This window comes from Anomalospiza imberbis, chromosome 4, assembly GCF_031753505.1.
Source record: "Anomalospiza imberbis isolate Cuckoo-Finch-1a 21T00152 chromosome 4, ASM3175350v1, whole genome shotgun sequence".
Lineage (NCBI taxonomy): Eukaryota > Metazoa > Chordata > Aves > Passeriformes > Viduidae > Anomalospiza > Anomalospiza imberbis.
Genome location: NC_089684.1, coordinates 41285421 through 41302255, shown reverse-complemented (window position 1 = coordinate 41302255; position 16835 = coordinate 41285421). Strand labels below are relative to the sequence as shown.

Sequence of the window (16835 nt, the reverse complement as noted above, 5' to 3'; positions counted from 1 at the left end):
GCAGATAGCAAGAACTAAATTTTAGATGTTAGCTCTGAAAGATGAAAACTTCAGCATGTGATGGAACCTGGAACAGTTGATTGTGTTTCTGGTTCAGATGCAGGAGGCTGGGTTCTCCTGGACATAATGTGTGAATCTGAATTCTTCACCCCTAAATAGGGTATCATGTTTATCTTCAGGAGGAGAGAGATACTGTGAGATTACATTAAACTAAGAAAAGAAACCTATGAAATGCATAGGAAGTTTTTATTACAGCATTTTAAAGGACTTTCTCTAGCTGTAGCAGAAAGGTTCAGTATGGAGCTTTACTGCATAGATTTCATACTGATGCCAAGCTGATCACTTAATACCAGATCCCAAATCCATGCTCATGTGTCTGTGTCCTTTCTGGGCTGGATCTGGCTCTCATCTATTGAGTTAATGTGTGAACAGTGCAAGTGCCCACCAGCATACATGTGCTTGTGCTCTGTGTGCGCACATGTAGTCCTTTGATTCCAGGATCTCTGAAACAAAGTTCTTTTAAGGCTTCAGGTGTAGTTATGAAGTGTTTATTTGGTGTTTTTTTTAAATTATGGCTCTTACTATTGTGTCTGAATTTTTGGGCAAGGTTATTGCTCTGATATTTTGTTGGCCACTGGTTATTTTAATAACACATGCATTGTAGTAAGTGGATGGAACGAAACATCTCAGAAGAATAGAAGAATCATGCCATTGCACATCTGTTGCTGATTCACTGTTGCAATGGAAAAATCCCATTTCTGTTTTCATATTTCTACCTACAATGTGCAAAGAATGCATTTTCTTACTTTGATTGCAATTTTGACATTTAAAGAAATGCGTGCTGTAATGAGGCCTCTGTGTTTTGTTCATTATGAGAACATTTCAAGTTTTTGCATAATTAGAATATTAAGAGACTGTACATCATAGTGTAGAAAACAATCTAATTTTTGCTTTCATTAAAAAACAAACAAACACAAAAATATAAATGCAATCCTAAATAGAAACTCCCACACTCAGATTTTCTAGGTTGTACACAAAGCACAGATATGTAGGAACTTGTGGAATAAAGTAGCTTTATATATTTAAGAAGGAAGAAAGTGAAGCCTTTTGTTACTCTTGTTCAGAGAATGCTCTTTTTACCTCATAAATTTTACAAGATACAAAAGTAGTTATGAAGAAAAAAGTATAAATTCTAGTGAAAATGAAGCCTATAACTACTCATAAGAAGCCAACTGAGAAAAGATAAAACTCTTGCCCTGTTTTGAGAAAACGGATTGTTCTAGCTGGTACTGAATGCAGGAATTATTAAAACAAAATAGGATTCTTGTTAGACTCATTTGCATGTTAAATTTTCTGGCTGTTTTTCCAGCTCCCAGTTATTTCAAAGCAGTCTGAGTGTCTGAGCTCTGGGAACAAACCAAATTACTTACAATGCTCTTTGGTGTGCAGATGACCCCTTCCCTAAAAATCTCCTAGTCCAAAGTGGAGCAAGTTGGTGATTGTACTCTTTGAAATCATAAATGTCTCCTGGGAGAGCAACTTTCCTTCATATCAGCTTCAGGAGTACTTGGCTGAAGAGAATATTTGAGAGGGTGCAGATAGGCAAAGAGCCTTCATTTGCTCAGTGATGAAAGATATCTTTTAACATTACTTCTTCCCCTGTAGTCAAATTTGAAATGGCATCAATGCATAAAGCAGATCTGAAGTGCTTTAGACCAAATTCAGTAGATCTTTCAATCTGGCATTAGCCCACATTATTTAACACATACAAAATGCCTGTATGAGGATGGATTTCAGATCAGAAAGTTGGTATTTTAGTAGTTAGTGCTCTATATGCTGAAAAAAACAAACCAAACAAGCCTCAACCAAACCACACGAACACCAATCTTAAACAAACCCCACACGATCTGTGGGAGGATCAGGGATTTTATCAAGTATTATCTGTGTCAAAATAAATGAGACAACTCATCAGAAGGAAAGTGTCCCTAACAATCCATTAACATTAATGGGCTCCAAATCCTTGGTCAGAGAACAGATCATACAGCTTCCAGACAGCTGGACAGTGTCACCTTGAATATTCAGTAACAATTGAAGGGGAAAGGTTAGGAAAGGAACAGAATGAATCACTGTTATGTCTTTATAAATCAGTGTGTTCCAGACTTTTTTTTTGGTGCTTTGTGTGCAATAGTTAGTTTCTCTTCTCAGGAAAGAAAAAGTATCAGAGCTAGGAAAAGTGAGGGTAAAGGGAAGCCAGATGTGCAATGAAATGGCTTCTGCAGCAGGAAAAACTAAGCAGTACCAACTCAGTAAAAACTACAACAAAGTTGTGTAAAGTTGGGAATGGGAATTATGAACAGGAGGCAATTGTTCACAGTTTCTTTGAAGATGGGAACGGAAATATATCAAGTGAAGCTATCAGGCAGCAGGTTTAAAAGGAAGTGGGTTTTCAATTTGTGTGTAATAAGGTGTGGACCTCACTGCCACAGGATGGTCGTAAAGGTCAAAAATATAAAGGCACTCAAAGAAATAGGAGAAATTCAGAGAATAGTGTGTCAGAGGGTAGGTCAGCAGAGGCTGTGGAAGCAGCCTCTGTCTTGGGATGCCCCAGAAGTTGGAGCAGTACATCAGACTTTGTGGCTACATTGTCCCTCTTTCAAAATTCTTGATTTTATTTTTCCCTGGAAAGTTACCCTTGAGTTTTGCTACTCTTTCTGGGAATGCTAGTGAACCCATCTTCCCTGGAAGCCCCAAGGATATCCTGTTTGATTTCTTTTTTTTTTCACTCTTGTGAACTTGGCATCGAGTAGGTCCAATGACATGAAGGTTTTGCATCGCCAGGCCCAGGAATGGGGTGGGCACTGTGGCAGAGGGAAGCTCTTGAGAAACTCATCTCTAAGTGTGGTCAAAAGATGATGTATTTGGCGGGAAACTTTTTTTCCCCACTCTTACAGGGGCATACATCTACTTGTATTCTTCAGTTCTGTGGGGGACAGGACAGAGAGCTGCTTGTCCTTTCTCCCACTGCCACTTTTCCAGAAAGTACAAAAAGTACATTCCTGGTAGGTGCATTTAGGCACTTCTCTGTTCTTGCTGTTGAACTTCTGCATTAGGGGAATCAAGAAGCATTAGTAGGTGCCTCAAAGAGGCTCCTTCAAGCTCTTGAATTTCCTAAATGATAGAAAATTGTTCTTGTTTTATATTTAAGCATGTAGAAAATAAACTACTTTTTTAGTAGCTTTTGCATCCAAGTACTGTTGTATTTGAAAGGAAAAAAGAAGTTACTCTAGAATACAAATAAATCAGAAGTGCATAGGAATTATAAAGACAAGGGTATTTAAGTCAACATTGGCTATTTTAAAAACAGTTTTCAGGTAACAATTAATGTAATTAATTTTACCTTTTTCCCCCCATTTTTCTAAGCTGTAGGACATGGTTTAGGAATATGTGTTTCAAGAAATGTAATGTATAAAGATTTTATGAATTATAAACATCTCTATACTATTATTTATCTGATCTGGCGGCATCAATTTATTTTTATGTGTGATCCCTCAATACAGTCTGTTTCTTTCCTTTCTTCTGCTGACTAGTTTGATGAATAGGTCAGCCACAACCCTTCATAATAACTTTTTTTAGTCTGTCCTCTATCCTACCTTTTCAGGTAGGTTGAGTTGAGGAATTTTCATACACCTAGACTTCTTTCAACCACATGGGTGTGGTGGGATTTAATTTCTGAGCCTGTTTAGGTGCTTTGGGAGTTCAAAGCAAGTGCTGCTATTTCTATTTCCATGTCTAAATCACTTAAACCTGGTGTACACAGAACTGGAAGCAGGAGGGCTGTGTTCTGGGCTGCTCATCTGTTTTTTCCTAGGATAGTGCTGAGAAGCAGAAGCTGAATAAAGCTACTTTGTAGTACATAGCTGGCCTGTAAGGCTGACAGGAGCAGGAGCATTGGATAATAATATGTTCATTTCAACAATGCTAATAATTAGCATCTATTCTTGGGATGTGCAAATTGGAATGTACAATGAGTTGCAAGTGAGCCTTGATAATTGGGAAATAGTTTGCTTAATTATGCTGTTCTTAGTCAATGTGTCATTAAAACAATGAAAAAGCCAAATGATTGTTTAATGTTTGATGATGTCGATATTTTCTAGTCTCCCAGATAATTTATTAGTCTGGATATTTGTATTTTGGAAGGAAAAAAGAAGTTACTTTAGAATATATGTGGACAGGAAGTAGATAAGTATTATAAAGATAAGGCTATTTAAAAAAAGAAGAAAACCACACTGTAACACCTCTTCTTCCCCCACCCCAAAAGAAATCCACACTGAGCCAAAACAAAACAAGGAAAGGAAACCAAAACCAAACTGAACCACAACTGCTTCATTTATTGCACAACAATAAAAAATTGGGGTATGTAATCAGGGGGCTTAATGGAACATGTTACTTGTTGTACCTTTGCATTATTTTTGTAGTTGAAAAGAATCTTCCATTGCCAAAGCAGCAGTTTTCCTGTTGATTTTCAGTTATTGAGGGTGGCCAGGTCTTGCCTGGTGACTAATCTCAAATGTTAAAGTGACACTGATCAAAAAGGAATGAATACTTGCAAGTGCTGACTCAGGTTGCCATGTTCAAGTAATAACTTACGGACTTTTGCCTGCTCTTGATTAACAGAATAGATTTGTGTTTTTAGCTGTATTACCACAGCTGTCAACATCTTTGTTCTTTCTGTGGCCAGAAAGCAGGTTAAATAAGTCTTTAAATAAGGCAGAACCTCTGTTTTGAAGGCTTACTTAAGAAATTGATTGCAGTTTGAAAAGATAAACATTGATATATAAATGTAAATACACTGAAACAAACATTAACATCCAGATGTTCTTATGTCCAGTTTCACAAATTTGAACTAAAACCTGAGATTTTTTCCATCCTCTGTTAAGAATTTTCTCATTGTTGAAGAACTATTTCTTCACTGTATAAAGAAGTCTTTGCTTCTGTGTTTGCAGATACTGTGAAGCCACCAGTTAGTTCTTTACAACCATCTGCTGAGTTACCCTTGCCCATCAACACTTCACTGCCTTCCACTCAAGCAGAATCCTCTCTTCCTTCTCCTTATCGGCTTATTAACGTCCCCCCTCTGGAGTCTTCCTCTGGTCAAGAAGATCCTCAAGACTACTTACTGCTAATAAACTGTCAAAGTAAAAAACCTGAACCTATGAGGTAAGTGACTTTTGTTTCTTCATAACACTTCTTTGTATTACAGGCCAGGAATGTTTGTGCTGAATGCAGTTTTTTATTGCCAAGACATTTGGAAATTTTGATGCACGTATCTACACGGGAAAGCTGCCTGTAACTTTTCCTTCTTTTCGTTCCATGCATTAAACCTTTTGCTGCAATAGTAAGTTATTTGATCAGTGTTATATTGCATTCTTCAAAAGCGTTGACAGCAATTGCCAACATGAAGTATCACAGTGATGCGGCAATCCAAACATTCCATTGGAGCTTGGAGTGATGCATGGCACAAAGTACCCTTTCTTTAGCCATGGTCTGGTGTGTTTAGTCCAGTTTAGTACTAGAAAAAGCTGGAGGAATTTAGCCTTTCTCCCTCCTGGCATTTGGTTCCCCAGTTTTGCCAGTTAAAGCTTTCATGGAAGGGATTTAGATAACATGCTGATTTTATTATGACCTGTCAGGTTATCACATCACTGAGTACAGTGATCTTTGGTGGCATTTGTTTACTATTACTAGCATGGTTTAGACTCTCAAACAAGAAGAAAACCCAATTATTTTATGATAACTAAGAATGCAGAGGCTGAAACCACTCAGTTTCCATATCCTGAATTTCAGCTTTTTCCAAATAACAGATACTTAAAATGAAACTCAAATAAGCTTTATTTTTTACTGAATAAATAGTGCCTACACACTCAGTTCTCTAGAGAAGTGTGCAGTAGGAAATTTGAAGGAAAATTTTAGAACTTCTACAGAATTAAATCTCTATTTATCTCTCCAGCTGCTACTTCTAACTTAAATAAATCCACAGCACCTCCTGTATAGGAGGATATTATATTCATAGTAGCTACCTGGGAAATATCACTGTGGTTTGCCAGAATGGATCATGGTGGCCTTTCCTAGAGCAGGCTGCCCAGGGACATACTGGAGTCTCTATCCCTTTAAAAAAACTATTTTAGAGAACCAAAAATGAACTTGACTAGACAAGCTCCTGAACAGCCTCACCTGATTTTCAAGGGTTTGCTTAGAGGTATTAGAAAAGCTGAGCAGATAATGTCCAGAGGTCCCTTCCGACCTTGAACATTCTGTAGGAGAACCTTATGAATCCCTCTTGTAAGCTTCTTTTCTGCGGTAATTTCAAATAAAATTTGCTGGGATATTTGCAGAAAACTTAACAAAACATCATATTATTTTTGTGATTACAGACAAGTACATGGAAGATTGAGGAAAGCTTCTTTTGAGAGTGTTTTCATGACTATTTCACATGCATCCTTAGGGCCATTCCTTCTAGTGGCAGTGCCTTCTGCATCAGCACCTTGATGCTGTGCCAGTTTTACCTGTGCCATGTGCTGTGCACTCTCTTGGCATTTTTGTCTTGCTCTGTTGTGCCTGAGGAGTTTCCTGCTCCATTTACTGATGATTATGTGGTAGAAAAGTATCCACCCTTTATAGTCTTCCTTACAAAACAAGGGAATGAGCCTACAGTTCCCCCAGAGTATGGAATGTGCAGGTTACAGGCAGCATGAAATGTCCCAGAACCTCCTGCAGGGGAAGGGGAAACCCAGTGTTGAAGGTTTCAGTGTTTAGTGATGTTTAGAAGCTGATTGTGCAGAAGGGGAATGTCAGTTTTTCTGCCAAAAGCTTTTAAGTTTGGTATCACTTCCAGAACAGCTTGGCAGAGGAATTGACTTGGATTTCAGCAACCCTGGCCTATCAGAAATGTGTCTGAGTGCCTCTTTGCTTCTGAGAGGGACAGGCTCAAAGCAGAGTTTTACCACCACAACATGAAGGTGTTTTTAGGAATTATGAAGGTTGGGATGTGTAATTGACTTTCTGACCTGACTTCCACAGTTATGTGATGTGTGGGTTAAGTAAAGGCTGAGGAGACCATAGAAAGGGCCACAAAATGTGGCAAAGTAGAGAGTCCACGATTAGCCTGCAAAATTTCTCAAGGATGTCACTGGTGACACAGGGGAGAAGGTACTGGGGAAGGCAAAAGGTCCAGTGGCAATAAAATGCCTAGTAAACTGAAAGAACGGAACAAAATCTTTGGGAGTGTAGAGATTGTTTAAATAAATGATGGCTTTGTAGGAATATCTGAAGACATCGACATCATGATCACTTGGATATTACATGAGCTTAACTTATTTTCTGTAACTCAATAGCTGTGTCTTTTCATTAAAAAGGCTGTGATAATGAAAATCCAGAATAACAGTTGTGCTGGACTTTTAGTTCCACCTAAAAGTACTGCCTATGTTTTATGTCTGGTAAAGTAGGTAAACTGCTGGATTTGAGACAGAGTATAGAGCATATCGACATTTTCCTATGGAATGAGAGCTTTGTGTATCTCGGTAGCGCATTACTGTGATTAGTAAGAGTGCACTCTACCCCAATCCGTATCCTTACAGGCAAAGAAAAAAAAATTAAATGGCACCATCATTTTCCTATTTTCCAGGCTTGGAACAATTTATCTGTGTATTTCATACAGACTTAGTGTAAAGTGCAAGGCTTAATAGCTGTAATTAAACAGGCAGGTACTGTTAGTTAAATGTTTTCCCTTTAGACTTAAAAATTACCAATATGCAGAAGGCACATTTTCTGTTCTGATTCTGCATGTTACTTTACAGGTAATCTGGGAACCACTGAACTTTATTTCAAGGCTTTGAGGTTCTTTTCTGGATGAGATGGGTCAATGTGAAACATAGATGTATCTGAGTCACCTCTTTGGGATTTTTGAGAATTCTAGAAAAGAATTATTAAATGTTCCATTACAGTGTCATAGACTGCACCACATGCTGTTGTGAGAATGTCTTGTATGCAGCAATTGCAGCTGTAACTGTCACATGCAGTATGTTTTCTAAAATAGTTTCATACTCTGATCACTGCTGACTTAAGAAAGAGCAATGTTTCACTACAGCATTTAGGGAGATTTTAAGGTTGTATTTGGATCCTAGATAAGAAAATGCAGCCGAACACTGCTTCCAAATCCCTTATTGTTTTGGCTCATTCGATAGGTGCATCGAAATACTAAATACTGTCTTCCTCATCTTTCCTATTGTGTATGAACCAGCCAAGGATCACCTTTTCTCTCAGAAGAAGGGCAGGAATACCTGCTATTAGAAGACTTTGAAAGTAAAAAGATTCCACTGCAGTGAGTGAACAGTAGCCATTCTTGGAACACGTGTGAGAAATTAATCACAGAGCCATTAACTTGCCTGAAGATATTGTTTGTTTGAGATTCATCTTGCATGGTGTTTTGTGAGTTTTAACAGAAAAACTATATAACTTTTGCTTCCATTTTCTGAAAAGAGGTCTGGATGTTATTTATTTTTACGTCTATCCTGTTTTTTCTATGCTTGCTGTTGCTGTCCCAGCTTGCTGGCACACAAGACCAGTTTTGTTGCCATTTTGGTTATAATACTCTGTTTAATCAGTTGTATTGATTCCTGTAGATGGGAAAATAATCAGCTGAAAAAAATGAGTGGTTGAGCCAGCCCAAATACTTTATTTGCAAAAATGAGGTGATTACCCCTCAGACTAAAATGCTTGATAAACCTTTTTCCTGTGCTTCTGTCAACAAGTGGTTTTTAGTACGTGGAGGCTGGCTTTTTACTGGGCTTCCCTTGCTTCACTGCCCCTTCACCTTCTCTCTGTGCATATTAATGCCCAGTCCTTGTAGATTAACAGGCTGGACAGTTTGCTTTTCTTGATATGTGGAAGGAAATGGCCAGTCCTAGCACTGAGTAAGGGGTAGTTTAGCCACTTACCATAATTTGCACATATGTGATGCACACATGTGGTAACACTGAATTCATATCATAGTCATCCTCTGCTAATAAAGTGAGGAGTTATCTTTGTGTTACATCCAGCTTTGCCATTATTTTAAATGGAGGTGTAAAAACCCTTCAATATTTATCATAATAACCGTTTGCTAATGGAATATTTAAGCCAGTTCATTTTTTGTACTAAAGGGAAAAAATATAATTCCTGAAGTACAGAAATCATTAAAAAAAACCAAAAAAACCCACAGGAGTACAGTCTGATCCTGTCAACTATGCAACTATGCACTGTACATTTTCAGAATTATATATGTTGTTCTTATTGTGATCAGTGGTTAATGCTGACTTTTAAAAATAGTTAAAATTCTGAGGCTGAATTCTCTGGCTTCATTTTGGCATAAACTGCTTTCTTTGTTTCACAGTGTCTTCAAACTTTCAGTTGTGCAAAATCAGATTGCTTACAACCCATTCATATTTTGAAAACTATATCAGTAGACTAAGATGTTGATTCCAAAAGGTTACTTTTAAAATTGTGAATTAAATCAGAAATGCCCTCTTGTAATAAGAAATGTAAGCTGTTGCCATCAGCTAAGCAAACGACAGACCTGGCTGCCTCATGTATCATGGTTTTTGAAAGCCTTCTGCTTGCACAAATGCTTGTAGTCAAGAAAGAAGAAGCATCATTCACTTAGACCCAGAAAAACCCCTATATTTAAAAAGGATAGCATTTGTTTCTTGCATTTAATGGGTAATCCTTAGGCTCTGGCATTGTAAATATGCTGTTGTTTCTTTCTGAGCTTTGGTTATATATTCCTGCATGTTTTTGTAAGATAAATGTAGTGTTTATGTTTTACTCCTGTAGTTTTAGATATTTTTTTGCCCTTTGAAGTATATCCTATTTAACTGGAACTAATAACTTTGGTTCTGTAATTGATTTCCAGTGTCCAACTTCTGTAGACTGCCCACTTTATTTTTATAATATAAAAATTAGAGATCCCAATTCTTGCCATATTTGAAAAATGCTTGACTTTTTCTGGGATTTTGGTCTAAATGGATGTCATAGAACTAGGAGAGTACATCTAGAAAGTGAGGAACTCCTGAATAAATCCTTTGAATAAAGAGGAAGGGCTGCAGCAGGGGCTGAGCTCAGTGTTCACAATCTATTATGCACTCTGTAAACTTATGTGCTTCCTTCAGTCCTATGTGCTCTATATTTTGCAAGTGTTTTAAAGTTCTAGTGGTTCATGCATGAAATTTTAAAGTTCTGAGGCAAAGAGCTCTGAGGCAACTGTTAAGAAACAAGAGAAATATATATTCATGATCTGCATCATGAGGAATGTAGGAAGTTTTATGTCCTTGGTTATGTGAAGAACAAATAATGAGAAAACTATCTTCTTTTGGGGGGGGGGTCAATTAAACCAAATGCAGATTAAAGTTGAGAGTTACCTAGAAACCAGTTCTGACCAGTGACAGAACTGAAATCTATGTTTAAGATAGTAACCAGAGCAAAATTACTCTACTTTTTCTAATGGAAAAAGTGCTAAAACTATAAGAATAAGCTGATAGGAAAAGGTGATGAAATCGAAATGAGAACTATCATAAGCCTTGTGTCCTGATGGAAGATTGTATCTTTGCTGTTAAACAGAAAAAAAAGCAGTTGGTGAGGTGAATGACATTTCTCTTGAGTGCAGATATCCATTCCAAGCTGATCATGTTGATTCCCCTGGTAGCTGGCAGAGAGGCATTTCGGGGATGATTCATCAGGTTTAGATGGATATCTACGAAGAACAGATTGTGTTTCACACAGTCTCCATTCCTCTGATGACTGCAGAGGGAACCTAAATTAATAGCTTAACTGGATTCCTTTTTCCTCAGGTTGCCAGAACCCTGGGAGATAAATCCAGCTGACCCTTAAGAAAGTTTTTACAAACTTACTGACAAATGAATTATGAATAATAATTATTGGTTGTGATCGCTTTGAGGTGCAGAGCCTGTTAAATAAGGAGGAAAATGCTTCTTGTGATAGTGGGTATACTTTATGTATTTTATTCCTCAAAACTTTTGGAACTGTGTGGTCCAATTGCTTAATAGAGCTAAGAGTTGTATTGCAGGTATTCATTGATACACATGCATGCTGAAATATTTACATATGCATGTATAAATTAACACAATGGTATGATATTGAGGTAATGAAAACAGGAAATATGGTATGTTTGATCAAAAAGTGTATGGACTTCCTTAACTACACCACTAATATCTCTGGTGTTAGTATTTTGCCACTGTTTTGACTTTCATTTAAGCAAGGAGCCAGACTGATAACAGAATTTCTCTGCCTGGAGCACAGTAAACCTGTGAGAGGTTTAGAAAGGAAATCAATTTATTGTAATGTGGTTACTTTCCATGTAAGTTTACTGGTAGTGGTTAGTACTAGTACTAATGAGTGCTGTTCTCAAAGAAGAATTTCTTAAGAAATCAAAAGTAAACTGCTTTGCAGCTTTATCTAACAACACCACCTTCATTTGCATTCAAGACAAAAGCTCTCTGTTGTACATGCAACCTATGGATTTTTTTCCCCTCAAAGAACATACTATTTTCCTTCTATTTATGATTTTATCTCTTATTTCTCTTTTCCTTACATATTTCAAATGGGTTTTATATGATCAGTATAACTTCAGTCATGCATTTAGGGGGGTTACAAGAAGACATATTTTTTCTCCTAACATTTTTTTCATAATGATTAGAATGAGCAAGTACTCTAAGTCCAAGAATTGAGCATCTTATTTTTACCTTTAACAGTGCCAATAAAGTATTGCTAGTTTGCAGCATGGGTTAAAAAAATTATTAAAAAACCTCCAGCCCCTAAACTTGGCTTCAAACTGGCATCCTGAAAATCACTTGCTTTATGAAACATCAACCTGTTGTGAAACTATTGGTAAAGCTCCACAGTTGTGCTATATATTTCACATGCATGAATTTGTATGAATGTATTAACTTAAGATGCCTAGGTATTCCCGTTTGTTTAATAATTGAGTTCCTGCATCTCATTTTAAAAAAATGAAAATAAAAAAAATTGGAAGACACTGGTAGACTTTTCAGTTGGTTACATGATAAGCATTGTGTTTATGGTTTGCAATGTTTGTTTTTCTCTGTGTGTTCATCAACGTTCTAATCTCACAATCTCACATGTAGATCTCATGCTGACTCTGCAAAATCCAGCTCTTCAGAAACGGACTGCAACGATAACCTGCCCTCCCACAAAAACCCTGCCACATCAGGGAGCAAGCATGCTGTGAACGGCTTCTTCCCGCAGCAGGGCGTCTATGATTCCCCACCTTCCCGCTCTGTGCTGACATTGGCGGACTCCAGCCTCTACAACCTGCCTAGGAGTTACTCCCAGGATGTTTTGCCCAAGGCAGCGTCTCCATCGGGAACTGATGCCGAAGGAGAGCAACATGTTTTCAATACCCTGTCAGCAACGTCATTAGATGCACAGATGAGGCACATCTCCATTAGCTATGACATTCCCCCCACACCTGGAGGTACTTATCAGATCCCACGAACTTTCCCAGAGGGAACATTGCCTCAGACTTCAAAACTGGAGACTATTCCAGACATCCCTCCACCTCGGCCACCCAAACCTCACCAGGCAGCGGATCGATCTCCTGTGGAAACCTGTAGCATCAGTCGCACTGCTTCAGACACTGACAGCAGTTACTGTATTCCTACTGCAGGAGTGCCGCCCTCGCGCAGTAACACCATTTCAACGGGAGATCTGAATGTCTTCCGGAAAGGTGATTATTCCCTGTGTTATCCGGCAGATTTTTTGTCTTGAGTTATGTGATCTGAATGATACAAATGGGCTGAATAACGTGAGAGGCATTTCTAGCCCATAGGAGCAAGTGTGTTTAGCCCCTTACAAAGTGGTCCGTATTCACTATGTTTAAAATATATTAGAAAGAGGAACAGAGATTTTTAAAGGAAACCATCAAAACAGCAAAGCACAGAACACCCATAAGGGATGTATATTGCAGTGTGGCATTCAGCCTTGGCTAAAAATATTTGAAGAGCTAGACTTATTTATTTGGTAATAAGCTCATATAACTGAATGCAATACTACCATTATCAGTCTTTCAGAATTACCAAAGTGAGCTTAGTGAAGTGTAGTGCAATCTACAGAAGCTGAAATTGTTTCATGAAGATAAGTGGGATATGGTGCATACCCAGCGCTTTGAGATCAACCCTGATTTGATGATCATAGCCACCAGCCTTTCTTTCTGTCCATGTGATAGTTATGCTTACTGCAGTCTTTTAGTAAAATTAAAGTTGTTCCTTGCGGGCGCCTAAATGTTGGTACTCCAGATGTGCTGTCATGTGTATTGTCTTGTTAACCACTCTTGGGCTAAGGGTTTCACTCCCTTTCAGATTTCTGAAGCAGGTGGGTATTACAGTGTTGTTTTGAAAGTGAAATTTTTTATTGGTTTAAGTCAATATTTATGTTACGGATTATTTTGAAGAATTGTTTGAAATGAGGGATGAATATAAGGCTTTTAGAGGAGGCAGTATACAGAATGGATGGGATCATACAGATGCTCAGATACTATTGTCATTCATTTTGTAGACTGAGCATAAAAATATTGGTGATTGGTGTTTTAAAATTACAAATGAACACTATGAAAGATCCTTGTTTGCTCTGCTTATTTTCTCTCATGTAGTATTTTCTCCCATGCAAAACCACCACTCATTTTGCTAAGTTTATAGCTGAGTATTCCTGTACTGAATATGAGATTGTCTGCCTCAAGAAAATCAGTCTTTCTGAAAACATTGTTTAAATTTGGTACTTAAGAGCAGAATTGTTTCTCTTTCCTCTGTGGTGAAAATCTTAAAAAACTTCAAAGGTTTTTTTCAGGGCAAGGTGGGGATAAACCCCAGAGTTTGCCCAGTTTCTGTGCTGGCATCATGAGGAGGAGCATCCCTGCCACAGGGCAAGGCAACTTGCTGCATGCTTGGGTGAGCAGCACCTGGGAGCCAGGAGTCTCACTAAGACCCCTGTCCAGCAAAGAACCAGCCACAGAGCTGAGGACCTGCTTAGTGGGGACTGCCAAGAGCCAGGACTCTGAAAAGGGAGAGATCTTTTGTTTTGCAGCAGTCCACTCCAACTGAAAGCTACTGGAGACCACACTGGGAAGCTGAGAGAAGGGGTTCACCTGTTCCTGCAACAGGTGGGATCCTGTTGAATCAGCACTTTCCAAGCAAAGGGAATCAGTCAGAAAACCTTTCTCCAGACGTTAAACTACACCTGTTGTTTGTTTGTTTTAGAATAGGTTGTTCATGAGAGCCCAGATTCTCACTCATTACACTAAGTTCGTACACATGCTCAATTGAAAGATAGACTCTGCTGCTTCTTTAAAAGCAAAAATTGATTTCTCTTCTCTTGCCATGAAAAAATGCCACTGTGAGTGCTTCAAGTTGTGACTGATGAGTGCTAAGGTTGTTTGTGAATGCAGTCCTTTCAAATATAGATAAATCTAGGGGCCACAGCTTCAAGAGGTGTGTTTGTGTACTCTCAGAAGCAGACAGTAAATAACAATAGACTCTGGATGCCTGTGCCAACTGACAGAAACAAGGGTGATAAATAGCCACTTTCTCTTTTGTTTCTTTAGAAATTAGTTCTCAAGACTGTTATGATATTCCACGAATGTTTCCGAATGACAGATCTAATTCATTGGAGGGCTTCCATAACCACTTCGTAAGTATAACTTGATCTGATGAGAGGCAACAGTGAGAGTGCTTGAATGCTCTTTGTTCCTGTGTAAGAAGGCAAGCTATGCAGTGTTTGTGATTTTTCACTTTCAATAGAATACATTAATCTGAGTAGATTAGGTTAAAAGGCTCATATGATTCACAGCTGATTGCATAACTTATTTTGTTAAAGGAAATATATGTTAATTCTAGAAAAACAGAAGCATGTTGACAGTGGGAAGTGTTTCAAGTGAAGAACTAGATGAAAATTATGTCCCAATGAATCCCAACTCTCCTCCACGACAGCATTCCAGCAGCTTCACTGAACCCATCCAGGAAACAAACTATGTACCAATGATACCTGGCACGTTTGATTTTCCATTGTTTGGAAAGCAAGTCCCTCCTCCTGCTCACATGGGTTTCAGGTCCAGCCCAAAGACCCCTCCCAGACGGTCAGTACCTGCTGCAGAATGCGAGCCACCGCCAGTGGACCGGAACCTCAAACCAGACAGAAAAGGTGAGGAAAACCTCCAAGAAAACCTAATTTTTATCATATAGGAAAATAACATAGCTCTCTCAACTTCTGCTTAGAGGAAAATTATCATGTTTTTAGAAATTATTTTAGAAACAATTTTTGTCCTATCAGATAACCAAATCACAGAGAAGCCATAGGATTATTTTTAACATTATTAAAACATCACAATAAAAGTGCCAAATAAAAGCATAGGTTTAGATTTTATTGCCATACTTACTAATGAAAAAAATTACACTGAATTCCTAAGATTCGGAAGTGTGTCCTTGTATATAGAAGACACTTGTGATACAGGAAGAGAACACAAGGCATTGGGTAGAACACAGATTTATAGCCATAACAATGCTTGGTATATGATCAGCACACATACTCATTTTAGAGGCCCCCTTTGAATCTCTCCTAAAAATTAATCTCTTAAATCTGGCACATAATGTGTTTATTTTTCTTTCAAATAAGGGTTATTTGGGTGACCAGAGTTCTTAAGGAACCAAGATGATTGGGTTGCAATGTGTCTATAAGAGATATTTGTATAGAGAATCCCTAATAAATAGCTTGGATTTTCCAGTTTATCTAAAATGTTTTATCAGCCATCTTACTAGAAATACAGGCAAATGCTTAAAGAACTTGTTGCCCTACTAAGTTTTGGACACAAGATAACTAACTTTCTTGTAGAAGACAGAACTAAACAACATTAGGTCAAATGTCTGCCCTATTTTGCATTCGAGTAAGTCCTATTTTTAATCTTATGTACTTGAAAATATTAGTCTTTGCATTGAGAATGGCTGACTTCATTGTAGGAAAGTGTAATGGCTAATATTCAGATGCTCCAAAATATTCACTACCTAAACCTTTAAATTAGTGTTTTTACCACTAAGTGAAAGCTGTCTGTAATTAAGGGAAGTAGAAAGTATCACTGTGATCGATGAGCTGTGTGCAATGGAAAGCACCATGTCACATTCCGACTACCTATCTTCAAAAATTGAGGCACTTTTAAAAACTTTTGGCCCTCTGCTTGTGTCTAATTGTTTCTGTGTTATCAGACAGCAGTTTTGTTTAGTTCTTAAGAAATATTGGACAGGAAGAGATTGGTGAAAGTTGATACTGGAAAATATTCTGAATTCAGTTCAGAATAAACTGAACTGAACCAATTTAAAATAATTTCCCAGACTGGCCAGTTTGTGTTTTTTACTAATAAAATGTTTGACCTTCAAAAGTAATAAACGTATGTGTTGAAAAGCATTTCACTTTTGCTGTTGGCAGCGCAAAACTGCCACACAGATGTTTGCTGGGGCAGCATCATTGTTCTTGGATCTCTCTTTTTGGAACAGAATTAGTGTTTCACATTTAGAAAGTGGCAGGCAAGTGCCTGCTTTGCTCCCATCCTTGAATGCCTTATCGCTAGAAAGATGTAGTTAAGACCAGGGGAAGGACTTTAAGATGTGTTAATATATGTCTTAATGAATGTAGAGTTACTGGATGAAATTTTTGCCTGTAGACTTTTGGAAGACTTTATCACTGTAAAATAATAGGATTGTGTCTTGGTTTGAAAAGACAGGTGT

General features: G+C 37.9%; 1 protein-coding gene across 9 annotated transcripts in view; it reads left to right on the top strand.

Annotated features, from left to right (window-relative positions):
- The window catches only part of GAB1 (GRB2 associated binding protein 1), a 97392-nt gene that overhangs the window by 63726 nt on the left and 16831 nt on the right, over nucleotides 1-16835 (top strand). For 6 of the 9 annotated variants that reach the window (XM_068188003.1, XM_068188007.1, XM_068188002.1 and 3 more), the window contains exons 3-7: nucleotides 5004-5217; nucleotides 8297-8377; nucleotides 12195-12796; nucleotides 14666-14751; nucleotides 14958-15261. In XM_068188003.1, the coding sequence (XP_068044104.1) occupies nucleotides 5004-5217; nucleotides 8297-8377; nucleotides 12195-12796; nucleotides 14666-14751; nucleotides 14958-15261 (1287 nt within the window). The remainder of the gene's footprint in view (nucleotides 1-5003; nucleotides 5218-8296; nucleotides 8378-12194; nucleotides 12797-14665; nucleotides 14752-14957; nucleotides 15262-16835) is intronic. The other 3 variants (XM_068188004.1, XM_068188008.1, XM_068188006.1) reach the window with 2 other exon arrangements.